At 50.7% G+C, this 13,248-nt stretch overlaps 4 protein-coding genes across 4 annotated transcripts; 1 reads left to right on the top strand and 3 right to left on the bottom strand.

The window, feature by feature from the left end:
* Positions 1–2,535: 2,535 nt before the first annotated feature.
* On the bottom strand, positions 2,536–3,348 carry DSM5745_09920 (uncharacterized protein; the record flags this gene model as incomplete). The annotated part of the gene is made up of 1 exon (XM_026751936.1): positions 2,536–3,348. The coding sequence occupies one exon, from the start codon at positions 3,346–3,348 to the stop codon at positions 2,536–2,538; it is 813 nt and encodes a 270-aa protein (XP_026599668.1).
* An 801-nt stretch (positions 3,349–4,149) lies between these two features.
* DSM5745_09919 (uncharacterized protein) lies at positions 4,150–5,640 on the bottom strand (the record flags this gene model as incomplete). Its single annotated transcript, XM_026751935.1, has 1 exon — positions 4,150–5,640. One exon carries the CDS (start codon positions 5,638–5,640, stop codon positions 4,150–4,152), a length of 1,491 nt encoding a protein of 496 aa, XP_026599667.1.
* Positions 5,641–6,257: 617 nt separating this feature from the next.
* On the bottom strand, positions 6,258–7,874 carry DSM5745_09918 (uncharacterized protein; the record flags this gene model as incomplete). The annotated part of the gene is made up of 1 exon (XM_026751934.1): positions 6,258–7,874. One exon carries the CDS (start codon positions 7,872–7,874, stop codon positions 6,258–6,260), a length of 1,617 nt encoding a protein of 538 aa, XP_026599666.1.
* Positions 7,875–10,381: 2,507 nt separating this feature from the next.
* Positions 10,382–11,092, top strand: DSM5745_09917 (uncharacterized protein; the record flags this gene model as incomplete). Its single annotated transcript, XM_026751933.1, has 1 exon — positions 10,382–11,092. The coding sequence occupies one exon, from the start codon at positions 10,382–10,384 to the stop codon at positions 11,090–11,092; it is 711 nt and encodes a 236-aa protein (XP_026599665.1).
* Between the last annotated feature and the right edge of the window lie 2,156 nt (positions 11,093–13,248).

Below are 13,248 nucleotides of genomic sequence, written 5' to 3'. Positions count from 1 at the left end.
ACTACATAGAGTTAACCGCGGCGGAGATCTGTGTCTAGTTCTAGGTCATGGTTACAATCTGTAGAGAAGAGTACTTAATCGCTGTAGTGCATATCCGTAAGGCGCATGTTGGTGATGTTCTAGATACAGGAGAACAATAGGGACCGGGATCCGAAGTCATGATATCATTTCTGATGTTGATCTATTGTCTGTTTTGCGGGGTAAGACATCAGCTAGACACATCCTAGGGTCAGATAAATGGGCCAAGGACTCATTCTAGAGTTTTGATAGAAGACGAGGATCTGCAAGATGGCGGACCAAGTAGCACGAATATAGGTCTGGTCAAGTGGTTGGCCTATCACAGCATGGCACTGTTGTGTATCATGAGCATGGGCAAGAAGTATGCTAACTATTTTCGCTTGTATATTCTTTTTGAACAAGATGTACGGTATGGTGGGCAATTCTTGGACAAAGCAAAAAGCTAAATATTAGATAGCTAGGGAACATTGGTTGAAAGTTTGATGTTTTAATCAGTTAAGAATTATCTACATCAGAGAAGTAACAACAATAGAACTGAACAAGCGAATCCCAAGGAGTTGAGACCTTAGACCTTGCCCGCGGAGATCTTAAGACTTGAGACTGGCCAGGCCCATTACACATTATTGTGCTTGCATATCGGTGAGACAATTGTGATGTTATTGTCAAACTGCATGGATAACCGGCATTGAACGACAGAAAAGTTCGTCTCATATTGTCGAGCACCGACATTGTAAGCTAACCATGTGGATAGCAAGGGCGTTGGAAAAGACATAAAAGGCCGATGCTCTCTGCCAACATCCGAAAACTTTCCAAGTCCTTTCTAACACTGAGAACAACTCTTCCATACGACTGTCCAAATATCTGTTCCGCGACTTCCAGTTCCTCCCAAGCGAGATGAAGTTCCTCATCCTTGCCACCCTCCTTCTCGTTCCTCTCACCTCTGCCGCCGACATCTGCGGATATACTAATCGAGGATGCTCAGGATCCAGCAGATGCTGCAGAAACATCCAAGAGAACAGATGCTGCAACTTCGGGTCTGCTCGACGCACGATCCTCTACACGCTGCCCAATAATAGGTACTGTAGTCATCTCACTTCCCCTGAGATCCCTGGCCTTCAGTGTTCATGTGTAAGATGAGCTTACTGTGTCATTTCCTTGTCTGCATCTAGTCGCGGCAGATCGTGGACGACGGCCGATTGCCGGGGTGGAACATCTCTTACATTCCAAAACCGCGTAGCTGGCACCGTTTGCCACACTCCGGCCAATAACGCAGGTCGCTCTGGCGAGTGGCTTGTTGGCCTTCGCTCTCGGGACGTGGATGATGATGATGCGAAACGAGACCTTGAGGATTGTGTAGAGGCCGTCGATGTGGATGATGAAGAGGAAGTTTGATTTGATTTCCTGTCAATCAGTGCTGATGATGTTTTTGAAACTGCAACTTGATGGAATTCAGACTGCCATGTGTGGACTTGAACTGCGGTTGGGAGGAACTCGGGATGTGCTCACCTGATTGTGCGTTATATCTGCTGGTTTAAAAAGTCATGATGCTGCAATGTCACGTTCAGCTGCCAGTGGTTTCAAGTTATGATGCTTGAATGTCACGTTTCCCCGAAGTATGTAGTTGAGAGCATCAGACAAATTGCGAAGAACCGAGGATGAATTTATCATGGATACCTCTTACGTCTCACAATGGCCCCTAGGAAGACGTAGTGCAGCAAGACCTGACCAAAGCTGTTATTGCGGAGCCTGTTAAAGAGCCTCCACATTACTCAAAGATTGACTACAACCGGGCACAGGTTTTATGAGAATATACCAGTTCTTCACTGAATGCTGTATTGGATTGCGCTTGCCTATAGTCAATATATATAATCGTGCCGTGTCCGCGTTGCTATTCAAAGCATAGAGTGCCACATCTCTACAAAACTGCTATTTTAAATAGGTTCTATAAACTTAAGCGCATTCCTTTGACATCCCCTTCAACATCAGGCTTGACAGCATGAATAGAGACATTGGTCATAACGTGGTCCATCTCTCTACACTGGTCAGTAAGCTAATCTTCAAAGTCTGTTCTGACACTCGCTTGTTTCCGGGCGATTTCGCAGAAGCCCAATAGAATATGGCTGAAGTATAAGTAGAGTGGATATATCATGGCTCCTTAAGACAGCACCTCGGCAACAAAACCAGGAAACTTGAAAAGGATATTGAATTGCAAAAGCAGGCAGCACCAGGCTTACCCCACATTGTCAATGAAGCATGATCAAGTAAAATACTCTACAAATGTATGTACAAAATCATCCCAATTGTAACCGCAACCCGACCTGCCTCATCCGGCTAAGAAAAGATGGCTTCGGAGCCCAGGGCGAGGATTTTGGTGAAGGCCGCGAACCGTCTGAAGCGGACTGCGTGTTGGAGAACGTCTTCGTTGATTTCGTTGGGGACCCGGATTAGGGACATTGCGGGATTCGAGCTCGCCAGGGCGTCCAGGATTTCCGGTTCGCCATTTCCCACTGCCGCGTGCTAGGGGCCTGGTGCGTTGAGGGCAAGATCGAGGTTATTCCTTTCGCGCAGCTTGGATAGCTGCGGGGGCTCGGCGTGCTTGAGGAGTTGGGATATGGAACGCGGTTGTAAGGGTGTGTTGCCTGACGGCGCGAGATCCAAGGGCCCCGGCCCGACCTTATCTTGGTGCGGCCAGATGCTGAAGAATGCTTCAGGGCTATGTCTGATGATGAAATCGAGGTGGTTCCCTGTGCCCGGGATGCCGGTCAGGGTGGGGGCGCTGGGGCGTTCAAATGCCCAGTCACGATTGCGCTTACATGTGTACAGGATATAGTGGAAGGCCAGGAATGACGGGCCCTTCTTCTGGCCGTTGTTCCAGGCTAGATAGGCGTAGCTGCATTGGCGGGTGAAGCCGTGTGGGTTGGGCCAGCGGCCTGACCGGTGGAGGGCAATGAGGGCGTGGATCTTGTCTGTCTTGATGAGCTGGTCGATCGGCGAGCGGGTGCGTAGTGTGAGGATGTTAGCGTGGATTGTTTCTCTGGGCTGGGGGAGAGGTGTGGTGGGAAATGTCTTGTTATGCCAGGCTACCAGCTCAGCTTCACTGTCGATGCGCGGGATATTCGGCCACAGGTGAGGCTGCTTTTTGCCGTAGTCGAAGATTGAGACCGCGTGGTCGGGATACATGCCCATGTAGTTGATGAGTTCGTCGCGGGTGTATTGGGCTAGATTCGTGGGGTCTAGGTCGGGGTAGCTGGGGTCTGGAGAGGGCGCTGGGCTGGGCGGAATGCCCTTCCAGATGTTGTTGACTTCTTTGAGAGGGAAGGGATAGGCCATATTGGGGGCTTTGCTGTTGCGTACTCTGATTGTGGTGGGAATTTAGGTTATGTATTAACCCAACCCTGATTGATATAGGTGTGGCGCAAGCTTTTACCTATACAGGTGGATCTAGACAGCATCAGTCTCTACGTGTTCAGGTACCGTTTGGCCAAATATTCCAACATAATGAGTGATTAGAGACCAATGGTAGGAAATACCTTTTTCGATTTGGCCACAACCACTGTGCATGCAGCTTCTAATACGAGCAAGCACACCCTCCTATGCGAAACGCCTATTTCAAGCTCTGACACCTTAGAAACAACAGGCTATATCCAATTCTTTGTCCACTGACATCAGTACAATGAAGCCGTGTTTCATAGTCCGCCTACTTTAGAACAATGCACCCCCTCCCGTCTCATAATGCTTTATCTAGCGGTCTTGACGCTGTCAAAGGAACGAAATCTCGTTACTCCCGAAGAACTCGAAACAGCGGCCAAGGCCAAACGAGCTGTTGTTCCGTCGCGTTGCTTGACCTCGAGCAGTGCTGATAGACGGAAACCTCGATGCTGAGTATATGGTTTCTACTACTACTGTACCAAGTCCGGTCATCTGCAAGCAACTAAAGCAGCATGTACTACGGAGAGAGAGAACATAGGCGCGCATGGTGTTATATGGCAGAATCTCATATTTAACATTCTCATACACTCCACCACGGTTGGCACCAGGCCTCCTAAGTAAATCAGAAGATCAACATCAAACAGCAAAATACTACCTAGAGCTATATGTATCATCCCCCACACCAACCACAGATGATGATAACTACAGGATAGCCTCAATCTCGCTCAATCCATCATTCTTAGCAACTGCCTTCGCCGTCCGCCCAGCCGCATCCGTAGCCCCCAACACCGGCCGCCCATGCCGATTCCCCCGCCTAACCAAGCGAATAAGCGTCACCGCACGCATACACATGTCCCTCCTGGCCCTGACGCGCTGCGTAGGCGTCATATTCCTAAACCAGGGCGCCGCAAAGTTGAAGCTCAGGAAATGGACCACCGTATGGATGAGCGTTCCGCCATTGGCATTCCAGGCTGGGGGGTGAATGGGGTTGTTGATCCGTGTATAGTACCCCAGCGCCTCGCGCCAGAACCTCCTCCTCAGATTCGGCCACCGCGCCCAGGTGAATTGGGCCTCGACCCACGCGTCCACGTTTGCGCCCGCGGCGAGGAGGTTCTTGAAGGCGATGAAGTTGTTTCGGGTCGCGGCGTGCTCGACGGGTGGGACCGTGGCGATCCCGAGAACTATCGTGTCTATCTGCCCCTGCGCAGCACTTCGCTGGAGAAAAGTCATGAAGTTGGCGTGTGGGTTCTCGATCGCCAGATACCAGGCTCCCGGGGTCGTTGCGAGGTCAAGTCCATTGTTAGCCTTGAGCTTCTCCGCGCGGCCGCGGGGTAGCCTTTTGCAGAGGGCTTCGATGCTCGCAGGTTGCAGGGGTGCCTGCGCCGTGTTTAGCTGGATGTGTCCGGCAGCCGGCGTATCAAGGGCATCCCAGTAGCGTATAAACGAGGCATACGGCGCATTCTGCATAACAAGGTCCAGGTGGTTCAGTATCGCGGCCGCGGGGGCCCCGGGTATTGAGAGCGTAAGGGCGGGGACGGTGACGCGGTCCATCGCATAGTTGCGATTCGCCAGCGCCTTGTGGAGGATATAGTTGAACACTAGCCATTCCGGCGGCTCCGGCTGCTGCGCTTGCTGTGCGGCCCCGGCCTGCGCTGCCTGTGTCGCCTCGTAGGCCGCCTGTTTGGCGAGCATATACTTGGCTGCGGCGTTGAGGTAGGTCGAGCCCGTGGCGTCGTAGCCCAGCGGGTCCCAGTTATATGTGGCCTCCAGGGCAACAAGGGCGTGGATAGCGTCGTTCTCAATAAGCCTGTCTATTGGCCAGAGGTTCGCAGTGACGTTGTTTAAAATTGCTGTCCGGGCGGCCTGGGTTGTAGGGTTGAGCGGGGTGCCTGGGTAATAGATTGTGTGCCAGCCGACAACGTCGGCCGGTGTTTTGAGCAGTTGGATGGATCTCCACCAGTAGGTGTGGATGTTTGTGCTGTATGGGCCGCGGCTGTTGAAGGGGTTGATGCCAAACATGAATATTTGCACGGCGAGGTTTGGGAAGTCTTCCATTGCCTGGATGAGAGGGGCCCCGGGGTAGTTTTGTAGGCCGTTGAGGTTGGGGGGGACTTTGGCTGGGTCGGGAATATGGGGAGGGAGTGGGTTGCCGGCCCATATTGCTTGGATAATGGGGTGTACACGGCGTGGCATTGCGTATGTTATGCGCTTGGTATGTATTGAATATAGGTCTTGATATTAGTTGTTTCTCGACATTGCCCAAGCTCCTGTGCAACCTTAGGATTGACATTGTTATATACATTAGCCTCCCTTAGAAGATTCATTGCTATATATACTTCACACACAGTATAAAACAAGTAGATAAAGAACAGCATAGAGCATCCGTTTCGTTATTGTTTCTAACAATCTATGGTTGAGCAGGTTTCTTTGTACATTTTGTACCAGACAACCCAGGCCTGCAGCATTCCATATTTCCAACAATTGTTAGAATTGATTTTTGTGTACTACCGAGAAACTCACTGGTTGTTGTCCGAGGTAGCATTCAGGCGGGTTCAACCTAGACAGAACTTTCAAGGGTCCCGAGGTCAGTACCAACAGCTGCTGGAGCCATAGCAAATAGAACAGCCTGCGCTTACAGTTTGAATAAGCGTCAAACAGAGAATATAGTTGTAATTATCTATGTACACGGATTATACTATACACAACGGCCTGGGTCAGCACCAGGCTTCCCGACAAGCACCATAAACATAGAACAATTGGGCATATATAAACATCAGACGGGATACTCCCAGATGCATAAAACAGTGTCTCTACCTCCTCCTCGTGCGCCTTATCGGATACCGATGCCCAGGGACAATAGTTGGATCATCAATATTAGCACTGGGGGCCGGGGCCGGCCCCTGCGCAGCCGCCTGCAGAAGGTTAGCGGCAGTATGGCTCCCATCAACCGCCGTGACTATAGTCGCAGTGGCCGTCAGCGCGTCATCAAGGCCCAAGATCGCATGGTGTCTCGCAAGGGCCCACGCCGTGCGCCCGTTGATATCCGTCGTCGCCAGATTCGGCTGCCCGTGCTGATTCCCGCGGCGGATATAGTAGATCATCTGGACAGCGTCGTGGGTGAGTCTTTTCCGCCTTGACGCCATATCGCGCGGGTGGAGCGAGGTGAAGATGGGATCAGTCACCTGGTTGTGGAGGCGGGTGACAACGCGGTGCAGGAGGGTCCCGTTCGCTGTGCCATTGGGCGGGTTGATATTGCGGTAGCCACGCAGCCCGGCAGCAAAGAAGTCGTCCGGCTCGAGGGCTTTGTCGTCATTCTGCGGCCAGTTGTTGTCGAGTTCGGCCTCGACCCAGGCGTCTATGTTGGCGCCCAGCCGGACCAGGGTCTTGAAGGCGCCGACTTTCTTATTTTCGTGCGCGTATTCCACCGGGCGTCCCCACCCGACGTTGCCGCTGACTTGGTTGATTCGGGCTGGCCCTACGCCGGGCATCGGGAGAGGCGGCTGCTCTCTTTGGATGAAGTCCATGAACTCCTTGTTATTGGGGTTCCAGACGGCGTGGTGCCAGGCATTGGGGAGGCTCGCGAGATTCAACTGGTTGTGCTGGTGCATATGCTCTGCGTCGAGGACGGTCGTCTTCTTGCAGAGGGCCTCGTGGCTTGTTGGGTCCAGGACAGCGGCCGGGCCTCCGAGGACGAGGTGTGGAAGGGCAGCTCCTGGGGCCTCGTCGAGGGCCTTCCACCACTTTGAGAAGGCGTCGTACGGCCCATCCTGGATGGCGACGTCGAGGTGGTTCAGGACCACCGGGGTGTCTGTGAGACGTTGGTCGATCGGAAAGGCCTGGGCAAAAGCGCGGTTGGTTTGGGTCTTGTACAGAATGTAGTTGTAAACGAGATAACCCCGTCTGTTTGGATCCGTGATGTCGAGGTTCGCCTGGAGGGCTGTTTTGAGGAAACTGCTCCCTGTCGCTGCATACCCACTGGGGTCCCAGTGATTGACGGCATGCAGCGCGTGCAGAGCATGGAGAGCGTCTCGTTTGACAAGGGTGTCAAGCGGCCGCGGATGAGCCGCAGCATTTCTAACGATGGTGTCTGTAGCGCCTGGTGTCTGAGGGTTAAGGGTGTTCGCCCCGAAGGTGTTTAAATGCCAGTTGGCCACGTCGGCCGGGGTCTGGAATGGCCAGAGGTTCAGCCACTGGGCCCCGATGTTGCCTGGCTCGGTTGCCCATTCGAAGATATACACAGCGTGGTTGGGGAACTTTTCCATGTACGTTATTAGCTGGTCAGAAGTGTACTGGCCGAGGTTGGCCAGGTCAGGAGCAGGCCCGCGATTTGGATCGGGTCTATGCTCGGGAAGCGCGCCTTTCCAGATACCCTTGATGATGGGTGTTCTTGGGATGGGGCGTCGTCCTCTTTTGGGGCGGCGTGGCATTGCGTACGTTTGGTGTGTTTTTGAGTAGAATAGTAGGTCTTGATGGTGTGGTATAAAATCCTTCAAGAGAGTTGACATGGCTTATGTAGTTGTGGAAAATCACATAAAACATCTTTTCCATCTATACTTAGAGCCATGTTTTATGTATTGCTTCAAGTTATGCTTCAGGTCCTGTCCCCTAACAATGTTGGTCGTTTTCTTTATGCACGCTTTGTCTAGGACAACCGAGCCTGCACCATAGTACCGAAGAACCATGGTATTGGAACTCTATGTACGGGTGAAACATTCCCCCATTGTTCTTCGTACAATTGAACAAAGGCTTCAAACGGGGAAACGTTTCTGCTGGGTTGTACTAAATTAAGATGCTGTAACCAACGGGAGACTGGCAGATTAGGAGTTAGTAGAGAGTACCATTTTGGCAGCATGGCCGATGGACACTCAGAAGGAGGGCAAGCAGTTTGCAAAAGGCCAGGGTAGTAGTTCAGAGAATGTATCGACAAGATGTATAACCTCGAACCTCAAAAGCAACGTGAGACTTCTGTTTAATTCCCGTTCTGTATACGCAGAACCTTACGATTTCCAACATTACGAGAAAGAATATGATATACATGCTAGGTATCATGGTAGGCTGTAGTGGTTACTTCAATGGGCCTTCAAGATGCGCCCACCAAACGACGTACAATGCGAAGACCCTCAATCATGCCTGAATGCTGACGATTCTAAAGCCAAGACACAGATTACGGATTACTATAGAAGGAATATTCGATTTCAATCAAGTAGAAGATGAGATTCTTGAGAGAGCCTCAAAGATGGAGGACGGAAGAGAAGACGAAAATCTACAAGAGGACAGAGCAACCCTATGCATACCCTACGCGACGGGTCAACCTGTGGGTGGGCCTTCCACTCTGGGGAACATACTTAGGGCTCCAGCTCCAGGTTCAGCAGGAGATAGTGCGCTAGCCCTGTCCAATGGACGCCCGGTTCGTTCAGAAGAGTACCCGGTATACTGTGCTATCCGCTGAGGAGAAGTAAACATGGCGTGCCGCAGCCTATAGGTGCTCCTGAATCAGTATCGTGCGGTACATGGTCTCACAGGTCCCAAAGATATACCAGCGCTACCGGACATGCGGGAGCCATGTTATCTACTACCATTATAGGGTAGGCATTAGATAAACCGCTCATTAACCTGTAGGGGGCGCACTATCCAAGATCTAGACATGGTCTTGGCATTGCGACGGGGCATAGACGGATAGGAGGGCTACGCTCTGAAGTGCATAACGGGGTGGCATCATATTTGGTCTTCTTTCTAGTAGCTTCGTTGAATAGCAAACCCCCGTTCAGTGCCTGGATGCCGTCAGTCACGCCCGTGCTACTGTCGCCAGCACATAAACCGTTGCTTCTAATGCTTTTGAAAAGGCGATTCAACCACATACGACCACAGGGTGTGGAGAACAGGGCTTCCCGTCCGCTCAGCCGTACTTAAACCACACGCCGGCTGGTTAGTAGTATGGTGGGTGACCACATGCGAATCCCAGCTGTTGTATGTTTTTGTTTTTGAGGCTTGCCCAGTTGAAGTAGCAGTGCCGTTCGGTCTGCGCAGGCCAAGCCGTTATTTTCGTATTCCGGCCAATCAGCAGCGCAGATAATGTGCATCTATAATCGGTTATAGGCGTAAAGAGTGATAAGTGACGAATTTGCGATGCTTGAGAGGTACCTTATGGAGTAGGTGTGGTCCTATGTAGCACTGCCATTGGTAAATCCTAGTATGCACAAAGCAGCCCAGCCTTGCAAACTCTCTAGAATGTCTCCGGTCGTTGCCCACCGAATCTACCACCAAGGCTATGGAAAAAGGTTTCGAGCCCTCGGCAGAGCTGGTAATAAGCGAACCCCAGGCACAAAACAAGGGCAACTATGGGATGATAGGACAAGTACTTGCCTATGTTACACAGACCCCACCGGGGGTCTTTACAGAGGCATTCATCTCTAACTAAGTATTTGAACAGAGGGCCTTTCTGGGTCTTCTGGGTCAAAGGCGCCGAAACCATACAAAATTATTGCTGCTTTTGTGGTTACGGGACAATTCGTAAGAAGTCCTTGGGTGTTTGACCCCGTCTCAGAAGGCGATTTCTGTGGGGGACTTGAGTTAAGAATTATATCAATGCTTCAGCTAGGCCATTACCTCGACGAGCATCGACCACCTATAACAAAAGACTAGGCCATATCCGCCGTTACATGCGGAGATGTACCGTGAGAGTTATCCGAGGCGCCTCGTTCGTTTTACCCCAAGATCTTGGTGGATAGAAAACACGGTGAATCAAGAGACCATAGTGAATGAAGAAGACCTCGGGACTGGGCAAGACCAGCTCCCGAACTCATGACAATCAGGTATATATAGCACCATAGTAATCATCTCGTTCCTCGCATTTACACTCTCACACCACCACCCATCTATCCTCTACCTCCTGACTCTGCAAGAAACCCCAGAAACAACACCAACAACACCCAAAATGAACAATCGCAGCGTTTCCCACTCAGACAACCAAAAGCGCCACCCCCAGACACGCCCCGACTCAACCCGCTCCCAAAAAACCCACAACATACCCAATATCCCAGTAACCCGTGACAGAGTGGAGCGATACATCGCGTCCCCTTCCAGCCTCGAAAAGCACGGCTACCGGCTGAACAACGTCACAACCAGCTTGGAGAAGACAGAGAAAACAGCCAACATCGTCGCGCTCAAGGTCCACAAGACTGACTGCAACGGAATCACCCTCAGCGCGGTCGACGTCCAAACAGGCAACACCCTCCTTGACCGCGAGTACAACAACCCAATGGCAGGAACCTCCACCGTCGACCTCAACCTCTGCGCGGAGTTAGCCAGCAAGGACGTCACCACGTACATGAACCGCTCGACAATCCTCGTGATGTACGATGGCCACACCGAGCTGAACCTGCTGCGGATCGCACACCGTCATATCGTCGATCTGAAGATCCTGAGCGAGAAAGCCGTTGTTGCCGTGTATGGTCCGAAGAAGGAGCACCTGGTTCATGATCTGAGCGAGTTGGCTAGGGGCCTTGGGGGCTTGAAGCTTCCGCGCCACTGTGGTAGCCCTCTTCCGGAAGCCCAGGCCATGAGGGCGGTTGTGAAGGGCCTTTTGGCGGAAGGGGGGATGGAGGCGTGGGTTGGGAAGGACAGCAAAATGTCAAAGACGGATTAACTGTGCTTTTGGCTTTTCTTGCAGTTTTGTTTTACCCTCGTTTCTCAACGGTTTACTCTCGTTTCCAGATTCTAGTTGGTTATGTACAGGAAGGACCATGCTGAAACCTTATGTTCTCTCTGTGCCCAACTGAGAGAATAAAGCTCTGCTACCCATATTGCTTTGAATCGCACTAGAACAAGGCGTAGACTAAGAGTAAGTCCGATAAGTAAGCTGTAAAATGCTCTGTGTCCTGGCTACTGAGCGACGTTCTGCTGTGACATTGAACACTAATTAGGTGGGAGTTGAGCTCTAGGTATCTTTAGCAGCTACGGCAATAAGAGTAAATTAACAGCCATCACGTATCTTTGACTGTAGCTACCAACCTGAACCTCTCAAAAAGACTCTAAGCCAAGTTGGAATAAATCTACCTTACCCTGTTCAATTAGGAGTTAGTCTTTTTCGACAGGGTAATTTGACTATTCGACAGGGCTTTCTGAAGCGGAACCCCAATTGGGAACGGGTGCTGACATAATTAACCCGTCGTCGCTTTTTAATTAGGTTTAGCTTAGCGGTAAAATACTCCGCGCGGGCGCGTAGCGCTTTAAATTCTAACTTTTTATATAAAATTTAGTATTTAAACTGCAGGCCAAACATGTGTAAGTTTTAACTATTAAACTAGTACTTATACTAACTAATAAAAGGCCTAAAATTTAATTATACCTAGCATTAACTCCGGAACTCCCACTGAAATAATACCTCCGGGCTGTTATTATTAAGGTATTTAGAATTAAATTTAGCGGGGTTAATTTTAGCGGGGTTAATATTAGGGGCAGGAATATATTTAAAAATAAAGCTATTATTATTTTTAGGCTAGATTTCTAGTTTGTTATTTTTAGTATTCATGGCTTAAATTTATATAAAATTATTATATAAATCTTAGCCCATGGTTCTTAACAAAAATCACCACTAATTACATAAGGAGTTAAGACATGGCTAACTTAGCCGGAAAAACGGTATATCCGGCCCGTTCCCAATCGGGGTTCCGCTTCAGAAAGCCCTGTCGAATAGTCAAATTACCCTGTCGAAAAAGACTGACTCTTCAATTAGCCCCCAGACTGTATCAAAGTCAGAAAGCGGATGATTGAACCGGCAAGCCGTTCGAATAGTCGCTCTGCCTCCAGCCTGCATCCTTATATCCAAGTGGCCATGCTAGTCCAAGTATCAGTACCTCTCCAATCGTCGTCTTTTGATCAGTAATCATAAATGCTATCACTAATCTCAGGTAAGCACCATTTCTCGTATTCAGCAGCGCCCAGGAACTCGGATCTCCAGGCAGATGCGCCCGTCTGGCGACCAGGTGCTGCGTGAGAACCCTTCGATTGGATGACGAAAAGCAGTCAGTGACCTCATGAGATCAAGAGCCTCTCCCCGACTAGACAGATGATGCGGGGTGACTCGTATTCGGCATGTGGCGTTTTCGGCGATCTTGGGGCTCGTATTCGCTCAGATATATAACTGCCATGGACAACCACATTGACAAGAAACATCAGGAGCAATGGTCTTGAAGCCTCAAGAGAAGCAACCACTAAGATCAATATCCTACTCAAAAGACCATTTTACATTTCCTAACGAGCTCGAGCTAGAATGGACTTCAACCCGGACTCATTCACCCCCACCAGCCGCATCGACCACGTCGGAATCAACGCGCCATCCGATGCCTTCGAGCCCTTGATAGAGTTCTATCTCAAAGCCCTCACACCTCTCAAATACAAGGAGATCATGCGATTCCCCGGCGCCGTCGGGCTCGGCGACCAAGTGCCCGACTTTTGGATTTCGGAGACAGAGACCGACGTGCCGCAGGGTGTGCATTTTGCGTTTGTCGCGGACGGTATGAGTTCGCTGTATTCGGGGATACTGAGCAGGGGCTAATGTAAATAGATCGCAAGACAGTCGATGCGTTCCACGCGGCTGCGCTCGAGGCGGGAGGGAAGTGTAATGGGAAGCCTGGGCTGCGGGCGGAGTATCATCCCAACTACTACGCGGCGTTTATTGTTGATCCGAGGGGGAATAATGTTGAGATTGTAAGTCTAGAATCATTCTGTCTGTGCAACGGCTGGCTGATAAGGTAGGTGTGCCATTTGCCTGTGAAGGAGCCATGCAGGCGCTGGGGGGGG

The sequence above is a fragment of the Aspergillus mulundensis genome (genome assembly GCF_003369625.1).
Source record: "Aspergillus mulundensis strain DSM 5745 chromosome Unknown scaffold_13, whole genome shotgun sequence".
NCBI classification, from domain to species: domain Eukaryota; kingdom Fungi; phylum Ascomycota; class Eurotiomycetes; order Eurotiales; family Aspergillaceae; genus Aspergillus; species Aspergillus mulundensis.
The sequence above is the reverse complement of the archived record's forward strand: the minus strand, read 5'-3'. Positions and strand labels throughout refer to the sequence as shown.